Source organism: Phoca vitulina, unplaced genomic scaffold (assembly GCF_004348235.1).
Source record: "Phoca vitulina isolate PV1807 unplaced genomic scaffold, GSC_HSeal_1.0 scaffold4, whole genome shotgun sequence".
Classification (NCBI taxonomy): domain Eukaryota; kingdom Metazoa; phylum Chordata; class Mammalia; order Carnivora; family Phocidae; genus Phoca; species Phoca vitulina.
Genome location: NW_022589707.1, coordinates 13,177,327 through 13,198,610, shown reverse-complemented (window position 1 = coordinate 13,198,610; position 21,284 = coordinate 13,177,327). Strand labels below are relative to the sequence as shown.

The window sequence follows — 21,284 nt, the reverse complement described above, 5'->3', positions numbered from 1 at the left end:
TAGCTAAAATGTTAAAGCTATTGTGGGGTAAAAGTTCTTGCAGGAAAATAAACAGCATACATTCTTAATTTCCAAACTGTTTAATTCCTACTGAAAAAAACGTAAGTAATATTTTTAATAACTCATTAGGGACACAATTATCCCATGATAATAGAACTACCTTGGGATTTTTCAAAAGCTCTTTATTTTAAAATTCTGTCTTCCTCCTGCTCTCTGATGGACTCCCGAGTTCCATACTGGTAAGATCCTACCTGTTTCCTCATAGCTGTATATTCAGAACTCAGAGGGCATGTCACAGAGGAGCTCTCTGAATGAATGACGTGTTGATTAAATAGGGGGAAAAATGCCATCAAATCTAAAGTGTTTTAATGGTTTCCTGCCAAAACTATAAACTGAAGGACTAAAGTGTGAGTTAATATTTAAGCATCCCTAAAATAATTCCATTAGCTATCCTGGCAAGATGCATCGATGTGACTGGTGTTTATCATGTGTGGCTTCAAGTACTCTTAGCTTTCTTTCTCTTTACAATCATTTTGTGTGACCCCCATAAGGTGTATAATATCGCCCTTGAAACTGCAATTTAAAAAGCTTCCATCTTCGGGGCGCCTGGATGGCTCAGACGGTTAAGCGTCTGCCTTTGGCTCAGGTCATGATCTCAGGGTCCTGGGATCGAGCCCCACATCAGGCTCCCTGCTTGGCGGGGAGCCTGCTTCTCCCTCTCCCTCTACTGTTCTCCCTGCTTGTGCTCTCTCGCTCTCTCTGTCAAATAAATAAATAAAATCTTAAAAAAAAATAAAAAAATAAAAAGCTTCCATCTCCTGTAACCAAGATGCATCCAAATGAAATCTTCCATCAGATAAAATTAATTAAATCGTCCTCAAAGTCCTTCTGAGCCTGTTGTCTAAGGGGGACTGCTGAGATCAGCTCTGTCATGAAATGAAAAGGATATAGTATACTGCCTTGCAAAAGATTAAAGCTGCCATGATTACCTGGGATGGCCAAATCTGTAAGGAGAAACAAAGTTCCACTGAGTAATTTCAGGGCCTTCAAAGATGGTAAGTATCTCTTAGAGCCAAGGCACTATTACTCCCTAGGTGTGAAGCTAAGAACCTCACTACAAATCAAAAATACAATATTCTAGGAAGCTTGGTCTAGCAGATAGTACTGAAAAAAATAATAATATAATGAAAGCCACTCTCTTGAAAAGCTAGCTCTTAAAACTCCCTCATAGTATGTAAAAACCTGGAGTTTTGTTTGTACTACATTTAGTCGAACTGCAAATTCTGCAGGCAGAGTCCCCAAGACTGTCCTCACCCTGACATCATCTGCCAGGTTCAAAGGGTTCCCAAAACCACTCTAACCTTTAATAATTCACCAAAAGGACTCACAGAACTCACAGAAAGCCATTAAACTCACAGTTATGGCTTATTATGGGAAATGATACGGAGAACCAGCCAAATGAAGAGATATATAGGACTGAGTCTGGGAGAGTTCCAGATACAAAGCTTCCACTGTCCTCAAGATGTTCTACTCTCCTGGCAGCAACCTGTGATAATATGCACAGAGTATTATCAACCGGGGAAGTCTACCCAAATTCCAGTGTCCAGGGTTTCACTGGTATATGGGTTTGTTTGACAAGCTGCCCATGTGGCTGAATTCAGTCTCCAGTACCACTTCCCTGGAGGCTGGGCTGATACCACATGGCCCAAAGGGCCCATCATGACTAATGAGACACTTCATCACTCAGGAAATTCCAAGGGGTGAGAGGTTACCTCTCCCAGAAGATGAGTATAAAGACTAGACCTCTCTTTGGAAAAGGCCAAATTCTCTACTACACCAGGTGAGAGCAGAATTAATAAAGAATAATATCTTCTAAAGGTAAGAGAGAATGAAGCTGCTGAGGCTCTGATTAAAACGAAGTCTAACCTACAGAGCCATGTTGTCTTGGAGAAAGTAAGTCAGCAGGACCTTTAGTTTTGAGTTCCATGTACCCTCTCATTTGCCAGCAGGCTAGCCCAGGTTGAATGACATGGCAGGTGCACGGGCTTTCAGAAGAGTGATTCTTTTCATCTCAAACCAGACTTAACTGTAAAAATCCAGCTTCCACCAATTTTCCAATCTGCTAACCCTCTATTTCTGTTTCTCCCCGGCCCCTCTATCCAGGTGTTATGGGCTGAATTGGGCTCCCCCTCTCCCAAATTCATATGTTGAAGACCTAATGACCAGTATCAGAAAGTGTATTTGGACAAAGGGCTCTCAAAGAGATAATTAAATTAAAATGAAGTCATCAGGGTGAGCCCTAATCCAATGGGATTCGTAAGAAAAGGAGATTAAGATGCAGATGCAGAGAGGCAGACATTGTGAAGACATAGGGAGAAGACGGCCTCCTGCAAGCCAAGCAGAGTGGCCTCAGGGGAAGCCAATCCTGCTGGTGCCCTGATTGCAGACGGCCAGCCTCCAGAACTGCGAGAAAATCAATCTCTGTTAGACCACTCGGTCTGCAGGACTTTGATAGGCAGCCCTAGCCAATGAACACACCAGTCATTTGCTAATTCCTACCTAATCTTCCAATGACTTCTTTGCACCCATCTCTTTCTTTTCTCTGTCGCTTACAGAGTCCTCTCATCTATTTAGTACTACTGCTAACTGTTCCCCATGCCTCCAAATCAAATGCCTCACATCCACTGTTAGAGACTTCTATTACTCAAGCAGCACAGAAATCAGGGCATTTACCTGGTCAAAGACCTTCCAAAAACTTCTTGCTAAATGAAGACCAACTTTTTAGCCCAATAGTTAATGATGACCCCTACTGACCTTTCCAACTTCGTCTTGCACTAGAATCCCTCTGAGTCAAACCACTGATCTGAACTAATTTCTCACCCACCAACTAGAGAGCATGATTTTCCTTCTGAATACTTTTCCTTTCCATCTACTCAGTACTCCTCTTCTAGCCGCAACTAAATTAGTATCTTCTTTAGGAGAACTTCACAGATCATTCTAGTCAGAACTGACCTCCTTTGATTTACCTTAAAATTTAGTTATTTGAATAGCTGTCCTCTTACCATGAAGAAATACCCAGGGTATCTAGTCAAAAATTCTCATGGTACAAAGACAAAAAAGTTAACGAATGTTACTTTATCATTAGGGAGAAAGATAAACATATAACTTAAAAATTATGTATGTAGAGCACCTTTTAAAATCAAGTCCATATCCAATCTTATATCTAAATACTTAAGATAGCATGTTAACCTTTAAGAGTGAGATCTGTGGCCCATTCTCAGGTCTTTCCCTGCTGCCCCTAAAAAGAGAATTCACTAACAAAGATTGGAGGTCTGTTTAAATATACCTCAAACCATCTTTAAATTAAAAAAAAAAAAAATCATTTTTTTTTAAAACATCAACATTAAAAGAACACTAATATCCATTACCACACAAATTGTACCACAGCAAGAAGTAATAACATTACACCTTAGGTTTAATCATTTTATCAAATGCTTATAAACATGCACCAAGAAGGAGGTCAGAGCCCAGTGCAACCTTTCAACAAAACCTGTCACAGTACCTTTTTTTGCTTCACTAATTTGCACATGTGCTACTAACAGGGGTTACACAATAGAGCTATTTATACTCTCAGGAAAATTCTGAATGATGTCTTCTTACTTATCCTGAGAACTGGCAGCAAAGGGAAAGTACAGGGCTATGGGTCATGGACACGTTGATCCATCAATTACAGAACATTCATTTAAACATTCCAAGGATTAACAGAGGCAGCAATTTAACATCACCTTCATAATCAGGGGCAAGGTAAAGTCTGTGATTTAAATGCTTTCAAGGTACATGTGAAGAAATGAAAACAGCTTAAACAGGAGAAGAGTGGATACTCAAATTTGGACATGCCCGTCATTTTATTACATAAAAGTGAATGGTCTCTATGTTTCTGTTATTAACAGCAATTTCATATCACCTTCATAATCAAGGGCATCCTATCTTATGTAGTATGATTCCAAATGAAAACTCTATTACCACTGCTTTCAATTTTCCCTTAACTTCATAAAATTGAGTTGCAAACAAGCTTTCATCAAAGGTTCTTTCCTTGTGCTTGAATTCCACTAACGGCAGATAACGTGGATACGCCTCAACTGCCCAAACACACTTCCAAGTATTCCAGAGGGCTACACAACAAACTATCTTCTGTGCAAAAAGCAATAAAGTTGTACTTGCATCTTGTCGAGAACAGTAAATAATTATAATAGTGTTAAAAACTTACTTGAACTTTGCTTCCACCTCTTCAGCAGCTTTCTGATATTGTTCAGTGGTGACTTTGTAGAATTCTGAGCTCTGTGGACAAAGATTGATAGTAGAGTTTTCACTGTCCAAGAGGACAAAATGTGTGCAGGGCTTACAATGACAAAAAATACATAAAATCTTTGTTCAGCCATTCAAGCAAGAGGACAAAGATTTCTTCCAAAAGTGGCATAGCAACTTCTAAAAATGCATGTAAAGGTGTCCATTTAAATAATAGTATGTCTGCCGGCATACAAGTTATAATTAAAATAAACTTTCATGGTTAAAATGCATCATTATTTGATCCCATGAGAACATTCTTAACATATTTTGCCTACTATTCCAATGTTCTACCTAGGATATTCAAGGTTCATTTTTTTTTAACATGATATTTTTGTCCTTGAGATGGATTCTTTATGGAGTAGAATGTGTTCTATCACCTCCATATGACCGCAAGAGCATCAACATTTATAACAAATTAATCAGTAAGAACAGAGGACGGATTTAGGTAATTTTTACACCAAAAAAAAAAAAAAAATGTTTCCACTATTACATAAATGAACATAAATCAAGTTGCAATAGAAAGGTAATGCCTTTCCTGAGGCAGAAAAATTTAAAACTGTCTATTCTGGCTGGCTACTTTGAAACCTGTCTTACTGCAGGGGGTAGCCTAAATGACCTCAGGAACCTTTAGACTCAATGAAATATCCTGCAAAATGTGTCCCAGTACAAAAGAACACTACACAATACAGTGGTCTATTGTGCACCTTCAATCCCTAATCACTCAGGTTTCACATGCATGACTTGGGGTAGTTTATTTTTTAATAAATCATTGTTGGTTGAGGAGAAAATGAAAATGAAATCCTCTTCACATCAGTGACCCCTTTGCATTTAACAATCTGGGTTGCCCAATGACAGTCACATCCAGGTTTGTTGGATGTAGATAAAATCAATAGGTATGTGATTAGACAGCAGACTCAGGGTGGCTGGAGCAGTGGACAGGTCACCATTTGAGATGATGAATGGCTCTCTATCAACCTAGAGTCCCCTACGATGCTAACATTTACTATAATCTTATTTGGGCTGCGATTTATCTTTCTTGCACCTGATCAATAAAGATGAACAGAACAGTTGTAAGGATTGATTGTAATTTTTTATCATTTTCAAGCACGAAGGTGCATTTTTGACATGAAGACAATATTCTAAGTATACTGCTTCTGCATTTTTTAAAATTACAATTTGAGTGACCAACTTCATCTATATGCCGAGAGGTTTTTTTTAATTCATCTGTAGGTCTCAAGCTACCAAAAGGCCATTTGTCTTCTCAAATATTTTAACTTGAGATTGTGTCACACCTTCCTTTCAGTTTTACTTGTAAGATTTTTCTTTCCATTAAAATACACACCAGTCACAACATGCTCTTTTGCAATGTTTGGTTTAAGCTTTTTTGTGAACCCTTCTAACAAAGAGGCAGTAAAAAGGCAGTTACTAATCTACCAGTAACACTGATGAGAAACTCCCCATACTACTATGATAAACTGTCAAGTGGGCACTATGTTACTGAATTACCTGTTAAAATTCTTGTGAAGCAATAACATCTTGATTAATACTTTCAATTATTTTAAGCATTGAAACTAATGTCCAGACAGAGCCAGGACTAGGTTGAAAGATCTGCTTTCTGGTTCTGTTCTGTGACCCTGAGCAAGTCCTTCAAACTCCCTCAGCTTCCTTTTCACTGTTCCTAACCTGTAAAATATGGATGATACTAGCCCTGCCTATCTCTGCCAAAGCGGCTACAGAAATCCAACAAGATGGGCACCAGAGCTGTGAAACCTGTTAAGTGCTTTTGCAGAGTAAGAGCAACAATGTACGAATACCCAGTATTTATCTATTCTCCTGCTGGGAAGCTATTGAGAATAAAATAGTCTTGGAGGAAAAAACTAATTTCAGCAAAACTAATTCTGGGTACAAATTCAAAATGATCAAAGGCAAATAGTAAGCTTTTTTTTTTTTTTTTTTTAAGATTTTATTTATCTACTTGACACAGAGAGAGAGACAGCTAGAGAGGGAACACAAGCAGGGGGAGTGGGAGAGGGAAAAGCAGGCTCCTGGCTGAGCACGGAGCCTGATGCGGGGCTTGATCCCAGGACTCTGGGATCATGACCTGAGCCAAAGGCAGACGCTTAACGACTGAGCCACCCAGGTGCCCCAATAGTAAGCTTTCTAACAAGAATGACGCACAAAAGAGTTCTGTCATACAATAAGTTACCAAATGCAGGTAAAATTATTACTAACTTTGTCGAAGTTTCCCTAGGATGTTAAACACATATACACACAAAAAAACCACGTACCTGTGTTGTCTGCAATCTTAGCTTTTAACTTCTCTAGTTTTTTTTTTTTTTTTAAAGATTTTATTTATTTGACAGAGAGCACAAGCAGAGGGAGAGAGAGGGAGAAGCAGGCTCCCTGCTGAGCAAGGAGCCCGACGTGGGACTCGATCCCAGGACCCTGGGATCATGACCCGGGCCGAAGGCAGCCGCTTAACCGACTGAGCCACCCAGGCGTCCTCAAGTTAAAGTTTTAGGCTTTATTTATGCCCTATATTTCCACCTCAGTGGCCAGATTCCCACATTGTATAAATCTTTCTAACAGAGAAAAAGCTCCAGGAGGCAACAACATGTAACAACTAAGGGAATAAACACAAATATGCCCAAGATCTGTATGTAGACAGTGTTTAATTCAGGTAAGTATTTACTTACTTATTCAACAAAATTAGATACTTATTATCCCAATAATGTTCACCTTAGGGAAACAGATCGTCAAGAAGCTTTCCATCTGATGTAAGAGAAAACAAAAATACTCATAAGGAAAGGTCACAAATACTGAGTTAAAAGTTGTGGATAGTGTTACTGGAGTTCAGAAACAGTAATTTTGGTCTCAATTTTGGTCTCAGAAAATACTTTTAAAAAACAACAACCATAAAAAAAAAAAAAAATTCTCAATATGCTTGCCAGCAGGAGATTGAATAAATACTGGGTATTCGTACAGTGGAAATCTACATAGTGATGAAAAAGAATGAATAAGACATACATGTGGAGCAAAAAAACCAGCAAGTTCTAGATATGATATCACAGAGTGTAATTTATGTCAAGTTTGGAAAAATGCAAAATAACAAAATAGGATTCTTAAATAGCAAATTCCACTGATTATCTCCAAGTGGTAGCAGTTTGGTGGTGGCAGTAGGAGATGAAGGGGCAGAATAACACAAAGAAAGGAAACACAGTGGGTCTTCACTGCCTTGCTATATTTCTTAAAATGAAGTGTTCTGGGACACCTGGGTGGCTCAGTTGGTTAAGCGACTGCCTTCGGCTCAGGTCATGATCCTGGAGTCCCCGGACCGAGTCCCACATCGGGCTCCCTGCTCGGCAGGGAGTCTGCTTCTCCCTCTGACCCTCCCCCCTCTCATGCTCTCTCTCTCTCATTCTCTTTCTCAAATAAATAAAAAAAAATATTTTTAAAAAAATGAAGTGTTCTAAAATGAGGTGTATACAGCTATTTATTACACTGGTTATAATATTTTGTAATATATACAAAAACTGTATCACTCTCCTCTATCTCCCCAAAGGAGCTAATTAACAACAACAAATGATTTAATATAGCCAGAAAACAGAAGTATGTGCAGGGGGTATGTGCTGAAGAGGTCAGCTCAGTCAAGATTTTGTAATGCTAAGCTATTGCAGAATGTCCACACATTACCAAATAAAAGGACTTTTTCAATTTCTATTGTGAAAGAATTTTGGATTTACAGAAAAGGGGCAAAAATAGTGGAAAGTTTCTAGGGTGCCTGGATGGCTGAGTTGGTTAAGTGTCCAACTCTTGATTTCGGTTCAGGTTGTGGTATCAGGATTGGGAGATCGAGCCCCATGTTGGGCTCCATGCTCAGCCCAGAGTAGGCTTGAGATTCTCTCTCTCTCCCTCAGGCCCTCTCCCTGCTCATGCTCTCTCTCAAATAAATGAATAAAATCTTAAAAAAAAATAGTGGAAACTTCCGGTCTATCTTCACCATCGTTCCTTTCATGTCAACATCTCAAGATAATCACAGTACAATCATCAAAATGAGTAAGTTAACAATGCTATATTACATTACTAGTAACAAGTAGTAACTAAATTGCAGACTTTGTTTGGATTTCTCTGGTTCTACAAATGTTCTTTTTCTACTTCAGGACCAATCCAGAATGTCATATTGCATTCAGCTGTTATAGCTCCTCAGTCTCCTCTTCTCTGTGACAGTTCCTCGGCCTCCCCTTGTCTTTTATGACACCTTGACACTCCTGAGGAACACCAGTTGGATCTTTTGCAGAATGACTGGTAATTTGGGCTTATCTGACGTTTTCTCATAATTAGATTGACGTTATTATGCATTACTGAGACAAATACCATAGAAGCAATGGGCCCTTCTTCAAGCTGGACCCCAAACTACTCCCCAGACTCTGCCTTCACAGCTGCCTACCAATGCTGCAATGTTTCTGCTCTGAATAGGTACCCACAGGTGGTAGAAGTACCCTAATTTTCAGAGAGGCTGCTTGTGTTATCTCTGTTGTCTTGGGATGGTATTTGGTTCGTACATGCCCCTCTTCTTGTTTATTAATTATAAATTACTGTCACTTTAATGTCATTATCATAACTATGGGTGTTGTTATTTGGTCAACCCCACAGCATGTCGTAGTGCACTTACATTAATTGTATTTTCATCTGATCCTTTTTTAATAGCCAAATCTTGAGACCTAGATGGTCTGTTCTTCAAGTAAGTAACATCCACATTCCAATTGCCAGAGAAGGTAGAGAATATATATATCTATGTATATAAAATGGCCATCCATATGGGGCATCTGAGTGGCTAAGTTGGTTAAACGACTGCCTTCAGCCCAGGGTCCTGGGATCAAGCCCCGAGTTGGGCTCCCTGCTCAGTGGGGAGCCTGCTTCTCCCTCTCCCTCTGCCTGCCGCTCACCCTGCTCGTGCGTGCTCTCAATCTGTCAAATTAATTAATTTTTAAAAATGGCCATACATAAATGACCATACATACCTGTCTATATATACCTACCTATCTACATGTATCTGTATCTCCCCTCCAAACTTCGTTAAAATACTTTCTAAGTCCTCATGCTGTATGGAGAATGGGAGACACAACCTGGTGAGATGACCCTAAAAAGAGAACCAAAAGAACAGGCAGAGAAAGCTGCCCATGATCTGACACGGTGGTCTTTCAATGAAAGGATCATTGCTTTGTGCATGGCCATATTGATTCTATGATGGTAAGGTCTTTTACATCCTAAACCAATTTTTTAAAAGATCTTTTTATTTGAGAGAGAAAGAGAGAGAGAAAGGAACAGGGGCAGGGGTAGAGGGAGAGGGAGAGACACAATCTCAAGCAGACTCCCCACTGGGTCTGGAGCTCAACACAGAGCTTGATCCTAGGACCCTGAGATCATGACCTGAGCCAAAATCAAGAGTCAGTCGCTTAACTGACTGAGCCACTCAGGTGCACCTACAACCTAAAATTTAAAAATACCTTTCACTCATATTCACTTTGCAGTTTCCTGCTCCATCAACAGCAGGTAAAATATTTGACATGATTTGTTCAGTGGTTACATGAATTTGTGGTAGGTAAATGTTATTTAAATCAAATATTAAAAGTCTATTATTTTCTTACTTTAAAACAAATTTTTGTTTGACATGACCATTAAAACAACGTTTTCCACCAAGATTTCCTTTGAGAATGTAGACCTTATAAATTCAAAGTAGAATAATACTATCTTTTTGATGTTTTAGTGCTATCAAAAATCTGATAAAGGCTTATCTTTTTTTTTGGTCAAAGATTTAGTGAAATAAGAGTTCCTAGGAGGAACTCCAAAATGACAACATAATACTAGATATGGGAGGTGCGTCTGTCACCTAGATTAGAGGACAAGACACCACTGGAAACGACAGGCCTTTCCATTTTCCATATTAAAACATTTTCCAATCTAAGGCACTAGGTACCGATTACTAAAAAGGGCACAGGCAACAGACTGAGTTGGCGAGACTGAATGTTCCACTGTACACAAATCTTTAATATATTTAAAACATGAACATGTTGTCCAGAGCCCTCTGTACTTCGGTGAGCAACTCACAGCAGAGCCACACCACCAATGACAGCTCCATCCTGGTAAAACAGCACATGTTACTTTACCCCAACAGTTCTCTCACATCTGTAAGGTGGGGAGGGTCACAGAAGTGGCCTAATAAAAATCTCTGGGAGATTAACTATGATCATTCATGTAAAGTTCTTTGAAAAGTACCTAGGGCTATATATGGTAAGCATTACAGGAATGTTACCTATTATCTTTATAAATTATTTGAAGAGTAAAAAAAAGTATAGAGTGTTGGGTAATTTTTTTCAAAAGCCATTTTAATAAAAATTTAATCTTTAAAAAACAAAAATCTTTTCTTCCTTTAAACCAATCATCACTGAACTTTGCTTACACAGCTCATCTGTTCTATTTTTCTGTTCCTTAAGATAAATCGGAAATGTGAAGACTGTGGCTGGGCAGTACTAACAATGTTAATGACTATGAAAAAACTATATATATATATATAGAGAGAGAGAGAGAGAGAAAGAGAGAGAGAGATGGTGACACTAACCAGCCCATATTAAAAAAAAAAAAATCAAACCAATAATTTTGACCTTCTCACCAATGAAATCCAATGAACCAAATTAAATAGTAAAAGTACTTTTTAATGCCAGGACCTCCCAGGGCCTTAATTCTTACTATGCATTGTAAATCTCCAAGATGAGAAATACCTTTCATGATGAATCCCAAACTGATTTCCCATGGAATCTTTTCATTCTGGAGCATCTTGAGAGAACAGAATCCCTCAAATGTTCCATGAGAAATGCTGGATTAAGACAAGTGGACAACCACTATTTCAATCCTGTACTTCTTTGCATGCAACTCTTCTCTTCTCAGAGCAACATTTTCTTATGGATTACTTTTAAAACTAGTGTTCAAAAGAGTAGAAGTTGGCAATATTGGAAAATGATTCCAGAACTGATGGTATCCCTTTCCTTAAGTGCTAATAAAAAAAGAGCGGGCTATTATCTTGAATTTTAAAAAGTTGAGATGGGGGCACCTGGGTGGCTCAGTTGGTTAAACATCTGCCTTCCGCTCAGGTCATGATCCCTGGGTCCTGCGCCCTGCTCAGCAGAGAGTCTGCTTGTCCCTCTCCCTCTACCCCCCACCCCGCCTGTGTTCTCTCTCTCTCTCTCAATTAAAAAGAAAAAAGAAGAAGAAAAAGAAAAAAGTTGAGATGAATTCCTTAAAGAAATCTATTGCTGTACCTCTCCTCTGTTCCCTCAGAGCCCTGTGGCAGACCTCAAAACTGGCCACCATTTTTTCCTCTTTTCTGTAATACATGCCCCTGGGTGAGGCGACCTTGCAAGTTTCTCTATCATGAAAGGGTGGAGTCTATTTCTCCACCCCTTCAATCTGGGCTATGCTTCTGACTTGCTCCGGCCAACAGGATGTGACAGGAGCAACGACGGGCCACTTAACAAACAGAAGCCTCTCTCTTGGAACCCTGCCTAGTGCCACATAAATAAGCCCAGGCTAAAGTAGGAGAGACTATAAGTCACTCCAGCTGAGGCCATCCTAGGCCCAGCCAAACCTCAGCCAACTCAGGATAAGTGAGGCCAGCCAAATCCAGAAGTAGTGCCCAGATGGGTGACCTGTAGAATCATTAGGTAAATAAATGGGAGTTGTTTTAAGCCAGAGTTTGGGGTAGTTGGTTATACAGTAAAAGCTAACTGATTTATGCCCTTCATCTGTCTTCTCATAAGCACCATGGACTTTTATCAAAGCACTTAACGCATGGTACTGACCATGTGTTTACATGTGGTCTCTCCAACAAGTCCATACGATCCCTCAAGGCAAGTATCTCATCCCACCCATCATTATACTTAGAGCACTCGGCACAGTGTATGATACACGAAACTTACTGAAATAATGTTAGAGTGACACCATTCATTCTAAACTTCATTCCAAAGTTGACTTTTATTTACAACAGGCTGGGAGAGAGATAAGTCTAAGGTAAATGATATAATATAACATGGGCAAAATGGAATACTACATTTATTACATGTCTCTTTCACAAACTGACCAACATTGCAGTCTGCTATGCCACAAAAAAAGGGATGTGGATATCACCTAGGATCATGTTCAAGTACAATGACAGTACACTGGTAACAGTTCAAGCGACACGCAGGTAAGGGGCTTATTTTCCTCAGGTAAGAAGGAGTCTGGATGCTGGAAACCCACAGCTGATGTAGGTGCCAAGGCTACTATCCAATGCCTAGGCCCTTTTCTTTCTATTCCTTCGCAGCCACCCTTAGCATCGGCTTGTGTCCCCAGAGTCTCGGGCTAGCTGCTGCACCTCCAGTTCTCGTGCCCAAGTTCTCAGGAAGGAAGAGGAAGGAGATAGAGAAGGGAAGAGGAGCTCTCTCCAGAGATCTGCGCTCCCATCTCAGTGGCCAGAATTACAGACCATGCACAACCCTGGATGCAAGTGTTTTGTTTTCTCACTTCTACAGTAAGAGAAAGCAGGAGCTTGGAATTGGTGTTTATTGAGCCAATTTATCATACCTGCCACAGATAGCTGAAGTGACAGCACAAAATCATGCACAAAACAGTGTGGTTGACTTTGGATACAAGTATTCCAGTATTTCTTTTCAGCCACTCTTAAAATCCAAATTTGGGGTTTGGGGGGTGGGATTTACCCATCTGGTATTCTAATACCCAAAAACGAAGATTTTAGACAGTATAGGAAGGAAATGGGAATCCACAAGAGTGGGCATCATTCCCAATTTTTGGGGTATTGGCCATGGCCCATGTTTTTCAATGTGTGATACTGCCATTTTCCATTTTCAGAAAGTCTCCCTTTAAAAGTGTATTTTAAAATGCACATGCACAGACACACATTACTGCTACATTTGAAAAGTGTCTGTTTGCAAGTTCTAAATTAGATCAAAAGAAAACATGCACACACAGTATTCTGGCAGTATTTTCTCAGGTTCCGAATCTTATTTCTGTTCTATTATAATATGATCATACCTGCGGTATACAAGAAACGTACAAATCAAAAAGGACACAAGAAAAATTTGTTAACTAGCTCTTGTCAGTTCTTTTACAAAATGCTTCATATGATGATTTGGGCACAACTATATAACCATCACACTGAGGTATAATTTAAATTCTGGTAACCTTACACTATTTCTCAGAGGAGAGTTACAGCCCTACTCACTGTCTATTCAAAGATGATTGCAACTCTGCAGACATTTAGCAACAGTGAATGGGAGAAGGACCAAGTCTGACCTTAGATGTGAGCAGACTGGCTGAAGGTGTGGCTCTATTCTTTCAAAGATGATCTATAATTACTGCTCACCGTTGTAGGTCTCTATCCCTCCTACAACCCACCCAAACACAAGTGTTACTCTACCTGGCTAGCTTTCTTAAACAAAGGTCTAGTGTCTACAAGCATCAGTGAAAGCCTTCCTATTGACCGACAATGTCAATATGAGCATTCCTAGGTTAAGCAGCTGGATTCAAAACAGACTTCCACTTCTTGTTATAACAGTTGTCCAGGAACTATGTTATAATATGTAATCAGCTAGATGCAGGTAAGTATGTTTCCCCCAAGATGAAGCTAAGCATTTGGGGATGTGATTTAATGCTGCAAATGCAGCATGGTTACAATTCCAGGCACAGAAGCCCTGAAACAGTCATCTACTGAATGGTTTCAGGTGGCCAAAAAAGAGTTCATGCTTCCTCAACCCATCTTGTCTTTTTTATAGACTCACACAGAATCAAGAGACTGACTGCAATATACCTAATTTTTAGCACAACAATTTTAAAAATTACAGAATTTTCAGAAGTAAAAAAACCACTAAAGGTCTAAATTTAGTTTATCTAGTGGTTTTAGTATTTATCCTGACAAACCTTCTATCAGAAAACCTAATGGGTCATTTGAATTCTGCCTTCTGTGTGTTCCTGTATATGCTGACGTCTGTTACAGATGGGAAGAAGAGCAGTGGAAGGAATTTGATCATAATCAGTGAAAAAAGTGACCCTTGAATAAAGAACTTGGCATCTTAAAGACTCTTTCATTATTGGCACTTCTTAAACCCATGGCCTTGAGTCCACTGTCTATCTACCCTCTCCTTTTATCCCTTTCCCTCCCCCTAACCTTCTGCTCTAGAGAATGCCTTTTAAATAAATACACTGCCTATTTAAATAGCTTGCAAATTGCCAACACTGGCTCAAATGCATGGTATATCAGATTCAGTATTCTGTTTCTAAGAGGTACACCAAGGAATGGATTTGGTTATTTAAACTGGATCTCACTTTTTAACATCTAAGAACGAGGACCTTATCTTTGGGGTGATTGTATCAACGGGACATTGTAGGTTCAGCACTTGGCATAGAGCCTGGCTTCTCCTCATTCTCCATCAGAATACCACTCCCGCCAACAACCCTTAGCCCCCTAGCTAATCCCATCAGAGCCTAGGCTCCATTAAATTACCTGCATGACTCCACAACCTGAAGAATGAGCACCAAGTGGATGGGTTTAATGCTGGTTTGTGCAAGCGATAATCTCCTGAAGAGCTATCCTGAGTAGCCCTACGTTTCTGCTAATAACCTTCTGGGTACCTATATAAGTGTATCTTAATTATTCTCCACCCTATTTTTTTTTTCAAATTCCTATCACTAGTGATTATAATAAATTACTAATTTAGCAGTCTCAAACAAATCAGAAGTTCTGACTATTAAGTTCTATGATAAAGGCAAATGAGGATTCCCTGCAGGAAAGCCTATCAGTAAATTATCCCACCATTTCTCCCTCCTACTTAGATAAACTAGATATATGGTCAACCAAACTACAATTCACAGGTTGCTTCTAGTTAGGCCGGGCTGTAAGCAGAATTGTATGGGAATTCCAGGTAGGCTGCTTAAAGAGAGCCGACCTCAGTTGGCAAAGAATCTTTTCAGCCCTTTTGCCTTTTCTCCTTTTTCCAGTCTGTGAGGTAGACGGGATGGCCAGAGCTCCAGCAGCCATCCTGGAATACAAACTGACTTTGGAGAGGGAAAGCCCTGGGCCAGGAAGCCGGAGCGAAGCAGTAGGTGCCTGGGGCTCTAAGGACAACATGTCAGTCCTCGACTGCGCACTTCTAGACTTTTATTAAATAAGAAGAAAATAAACTTCTGGGCGCCTGGGTGGCTCAATTGGTTAAGCGACTGCCTTCGGCTCAGGTCATGATCCTGGAGTCCCTGGATCGAGTCCCGCATCGGGCTCCCCGCTCAGTGGGGAGTCTGCTTCTCCCTATGACCCTCACCCCTCTCATGTGCTCTCTCTCTCTCATTCTCTCTGTCTCAAATAAATAAATAAATAAAAATAAATAAATAAAATTAAGAAAATAAACTTCTAACTGAAGCCATTCCACCTTCATGATACACAGAGTCACGATAACCCGGAACAGACCTTCCTTAAGCCCTGATAGGTTTGCTCTTCGTGCACCTCACAAATGACTTTCATAAAGTCAAGCGCAAAGACACAACAGGAGCACCTCTGTCCTTTGCAGAAATGCTCTGCTTCCACTTGTCAGAAATCTGTTTCCATCTGCCTCTCTCCTTTTCTGACAAAGGACAGGAAGAATTGAAAATTTTTAACGCCATGTTTAACGGTAGCATCAAAGCTTACTGTCTCGAAGAAGCCACATTTCATGAAAACACCATGGTCTCCCAGGCACCTTGGCAAAGTTAATGAATCGCTTTTGTACCTACATTCTCCTTCCATCTATACTGTTTCTCATGTAAAGCAAAGAGCTATTTATTCAGGGCTGCTTCTGGCATTTCTAGTTTTATCCCAGGCACTTGAGGAACTTCACTAATTAGAGTCTCAGGTTTTTCTTTCCTGATTTAGTTTTCTAATTAGAATAGAAATCGTAGATTCATTGACAGCCATGCCACTACATGAGTTATATTACGTATATATGAGTTATATATGTATTTTTTTAAGATTTTATTTATTTATTTGAGAGAGAGAATGAGATAGAGAGAGCATGAGGGGGGGAGGGTCAGAGGGAGAAGCAGACTCCCCGCCGAGCAGGGAGCCCGATGCGGGACTCGATACCGGGACTCCAGGATCATGACCTGAGCCGAAGGCAGTTGCTTAACCAACTGAGCCACCCAGGCGCCCCTCGTATATATGAGTTATATTATCTCATGCCTAGTTTCTTCATCTGGGCAATTTAAATAAACAGCTGCAGCAAACATTCACTTGGCATTCTACGTTTCCTTCATCTGTTCATCTCTTCATTCTACAAATACTGGAGATTTGTGTCAGACACAGGCCAGGAATTTGGAATATAATGCAGAGAAAACAGGGGGTTGGCCCTGCTTCTAGGGAGCTCATGACATACAGGAGACAGACATAAATTCAAAAATCACACCAATATATGTATAATTAACAGGGAATTACAGTGCCACAGGATCACTATATAGATTTTTTTTTTTATTTCTAGGAAGTAGTTTTTCTAATGAGTCTCTAAAGCCCTATTTTTTTTCCTAAAGGAGCTAACTACCCCTCATATGCAGTTCTTAAGTTAGTTGTGTTTTTATTTCCTTTTAATTTCTCTCGCTGTTTCTGTCAGATGATTCAAGGTTCAGAGCAGAATTCTCTCCACCTGTAAAACTTTCTTCTAACCTCTTTAGAAATAAGGGAAATCTACTGGTACTGATATGGATGGAAAAGGGGTCCATGTAGTAGGAAAAAGTTGTGAAATAATTTGAATAGTAAATTTTCTAAACTGGTGAGTCTACATACATGCATACACACAAACCTTGAAATAGTCTGCAAGAAATATTTGTCACCCCTGGAAAGGGGACATGAGGAGGAGATACTTTTCCTTCTTATTTAATAGCCTTCTGTAACAATTTAAATTTTTACCATGGGATTGTATCATTTTATAAGAAAATTAACCATGCCACAATTTCCAACAGGCATTACACCTAAATTTGTATCATGCCAGAAAAGTAACTAATCTAGATATTTTGGGAAAGTGACTCCCTGATCCCTTCCTGCCTTTAACCATGCTTATGAGACTCCCCATTTACCCTACATAGAAGGTTATGCATTTTTCTATTATCCTTTTCTACAATAATGTCGGTAAAAGGTCTTAAAATCTTCCTGCTGTTTGTAGCTCTTCTGAGGGAAAACCATACGCCCTTCCACACTCACCTTTTAGACTTCTGAATTACAAACCTGACACCTTTCTACTTCTGACAGGGCTGTGCGTTTCACTGTTTCTTCGACAAGGGTGAGACGAAGCAATTTCAGTTATCAGAAGGGTTATCACGAGAATTTACCACGATGTCTTGCAAGCCCCACACAGAAACTTTTAAATCACTGCGTGTTTCCGGCGCAGGGACCTCTGGTTCTCTTGCCAGCTGTAACAGGACACTGTCAATTTGCCAGGCCCTAAGTGTTGGGAAGGGCTCCCTGAGGTGACGGTACGCACACTGAACAGCACACCCGCCGGGCAGCTCCCTGGAGAAGCCGTCGCTGCTCGACTGCAACACATCCCAGGCACGCATTCCATTCCACCCTAACTGCTCTCTCATCGGCCCCTGTGGAAAGGAACTCTAGAAATCAAACTCTCTTGTACTGGGGCTCAGCACACGCACTGGCGTGCACACACGCTCAGTGTTCTCTTGAAAACCATGGGCTAAGAAGAAAGCTGGAAACAATAATCCTTAGGGTAGAGAAGCAGGCAAACATGAGCTTCTTCACCATCAACTCTGCTGCGTTCTTTATTCATTCCCAATTTTATATCAATAATCTGAAAAATGGACAACATATGCTCCCCTTGATGAACTGGCTTACCCATTTCACCTTCTCTTCTAGCCCTCTGACAGGCCAACCTACAATTCATAAAAAAGAGCTTATTTTTCAACAATAAGCTAATGTGGGCCCTACCGATGGGAGGGTGAAGACCTCTTTAAAGGCTAGTGGAGAGAGAAATAGAAACGGACCCATTACACTAAACAAAGAATATAATTGCCTTCGGTTCCATAAACCATTGCAGCCTCCAAGAGCCCCTCATCACAACGCGAATGCCACGGGAGGAGGTAAGCTGGCATCCAACCCTGTGTTCCTCAAATGTGTACGGTCCATCCTTCTGATTGCAAATAGGATTATATTAATCATACAAACACAGAACAGAAAATACAAATTCTAAAGATCCTCACAGAGATGAGAAGACCTTCTGAGATTACTTCCTTGGAATCCAGGTTGAGAAACTCTGAGCTAACCCATTTACTACCCTTTAGCTTATTATAAGGTGACGTCCTCAGAGGGACTCCTAACCAAACAGGTGGGGGCAAGACTAATGCTTCCCAAGACAAAAAGAGAAGCATGTAAACTAAAAACTGAATCCCTGGGAGGAAGGAGAAGTGTCAGGAAACCAAGGGGTCCTGACACAACAGGTTGGAGAGGCCAAGACAGAGTCTGCCTTCTTCCCACTTTTGCCTAGCACCTCAATTTTTTAAAAATATGATAGAGGCCAACACCAGTAACTCATTATGATCCAGAAAACCTAGTCAAGAAAGCCTTTCCTGAAAACTGAGCAAACCTTCAAGCTTGCTTTCACAGACATGACAGTGTTGGTCTCTTTGCTCCTCTGGCACCAGCTGAACAGCAGCCCCCAAGTCAATCAAATCTTTGCTAGAGGTAATACCCTTCTGACACCACATAAAAATAAGCAGCTCACATAAAAGGGAGAGTGCCACAGACAAGCTCAGAATCCCAGACTGAGCATGTCTTCGAGTGAGTAAGAGAAGATTCTGACTGACCTCGGCAGAGTTATAACTAAAAGCCTTAATTGAGGGTGCCCCCAAGAGCAGATGGGGCAAAGCATTCCAGAGCTTAAAAGGTAATTTCATCATTATGCTTAGAAAGCTACTCGTCACCTCTGAGATTTACTCATTAAGGAGCTAGGGTGCTCACCCTCTGATGCATACATCTCACACCCGTACTCAACAGTCGGGGCATGGTGCAGGTAAGGGGCAGGGAATGGCTATCCACAGCAGTTTCTCACTTGTGGATCAGTTTTTGTCCCTGGCATTGTACACTATCAGAGGCCTAGGAGAAAAACTATGCAAAACCCAACCAAAGCCAACATTGCAGAAATAATTTTATTATTTTCTAAGTAAGACTTTTCACCTAAGAGAAAATGCCATTTTTCAAAATCTCCTCATTGAAAAAAAGGTCTAGGGTACAGGTTTTTGCCACATACAATTCCCTGAAAGTAGCATCTGATAGGTTATAGGAGAATTTGTGAGACAAAGATTGGTAAAATCATTTCACTTTATGCTTATCAAGTTGGCTGGGTTTTTTGTTTGCTTTTTGTTTTGTTTATACAGATATATGATGCTGATGAGCATATGAAGAAATGGGCTCCCCTCGTAATTTGCTAGTGTGAGTATAAATTGGTACAATTTATAGCAACATGTCTCAAATGACTTTGACTCGGCTTCATTTCTAGAAATATCTGAAAAAATCATGGGTGTGTATAAAAATTTAGCTAAAATTTTTTTCATCACAGAGCTTATAATACTGAAAAATGAAAAGCAACTTAAACATTCAACCACAGAGAACAGCTAAAAAAAGTAACAGATCACCCATACAATGGAGGGGTAGGAGTTGCTTCAGCTTGCTTCAATCCTGAAGATGGAAAAAGGAGAGAAGAAATATTTAAATTCCTTTAAGTTTTGGTCCTTGGTGAATAGACTGAAGAGTGAAGACAGTTTTACAACAATTTCTTATAATGTTCCAAACTGTACCAGCTCTCTTCCGGAGCGAGAAAATGAAAACAAAAAGCTAGCATTTTCAAAAGCTACACAGTATGTATCCATCCATGAGGCCAATACAGATGAGATGGTATGAGTTAATTTTAAAAGAGAGGTGAAACCTATTTTAAATTACAAAGGTCAAAACCCTATTTATTCCTGATGTCCCTGAAATTCTTCTGCCATTTGTTAAGTGGGTGAACGTTCATTTTTTAAATAAGAAATATTTACTGGCAACCATCTCCTAAGAGCAAAATGCTAGTAGCTGAGGGAAATATTTTTTCTTCTTTTTTAAAAAAAGGTAGTTATGTGATTCTAATGTTTATAAATCAACAGGGATGTGATATTCATTATGAAAAGTCCCTGGAAAGAGCAGAGGCTCTGGGGATCCCACCTTTACAAAAAAATACAATCCCATCACAGCAACAGCTAAAACTGCAGGGAGGCTGGTGGGGATCTGGACCCCCTCCCACCCCCCACAACAGCAAATATGGTGATATAAATGATTATTTGTATCAATGGATTTTATGATGAAAACCAGCTAAAGAAGAAGCAAAGTGAGAGGCTAGGCCTTCATTTTACCTACCAGGAATGGTATGCTTAACTGAAGTTACATATTTGCTTGACATCCCAAAGGCAGTAAGTATTATAACCAAATCAGCCCAGGTCTGATGCTCTAAGTACAGGGCTGTAACTTAAGCCTTGAGATTTAAAAATATTGTAGCCTCTTTCATAGAAAGCAATAGATGGTATTCTGTAAGTACTTGACAAACTCATGATTTTCTTTGACCACAGAGGTATTATATTTCTTTAAGTCATGTAAGATTGAACTGCGGTACCCAAGTAAAATAAGATCCCATGCAGATGGAACACCTATCTCAAGTTTTAATTTCCTTTCATCGATTTTGAGCACAAACTCAGTTGTTAATAATAACAGTGACATGGTTCTCTCAAGTGCTGGCAACACATATAAAGCTTCGCAGGTGAACAGAAAACTCAGTCTTAATTTAAGGGTTAAAATCTCTGATATGAAAAGGAGAAAGATTTCACAAGTGGCAAAG

At 39.9% G+C, this 21,284-nt stretch overlaps 1 protein-coding gene across 4 annotated transcripts in view; it reads right to left on the bottom strand.

Annotated features, from left to right (window-relative positions):
* CHCHD3 (coiled-coil-helix-coiled-coil-helix domain containing 3) overlaps positions 1–21,284 on the bottom strand; it is a 270,756-nt gene that overhangs the window by 47,556 nt on the left and 201,916 nt on the right. For all 4 annotated transcript variants that reach the window (XM_032401548.1, XM_032401547.1, XM_032401550.1 and 1 more), the window contains one exon: positions 4,268–4,338. In XM_032401548.1, the coding sequence (XP_032257439.1) occupies positions 4,268–4,338 (71 nt within the window). The remainder of the gene's footprint in view (positions 1–4,267; positions 4,339–21,284) is intronic.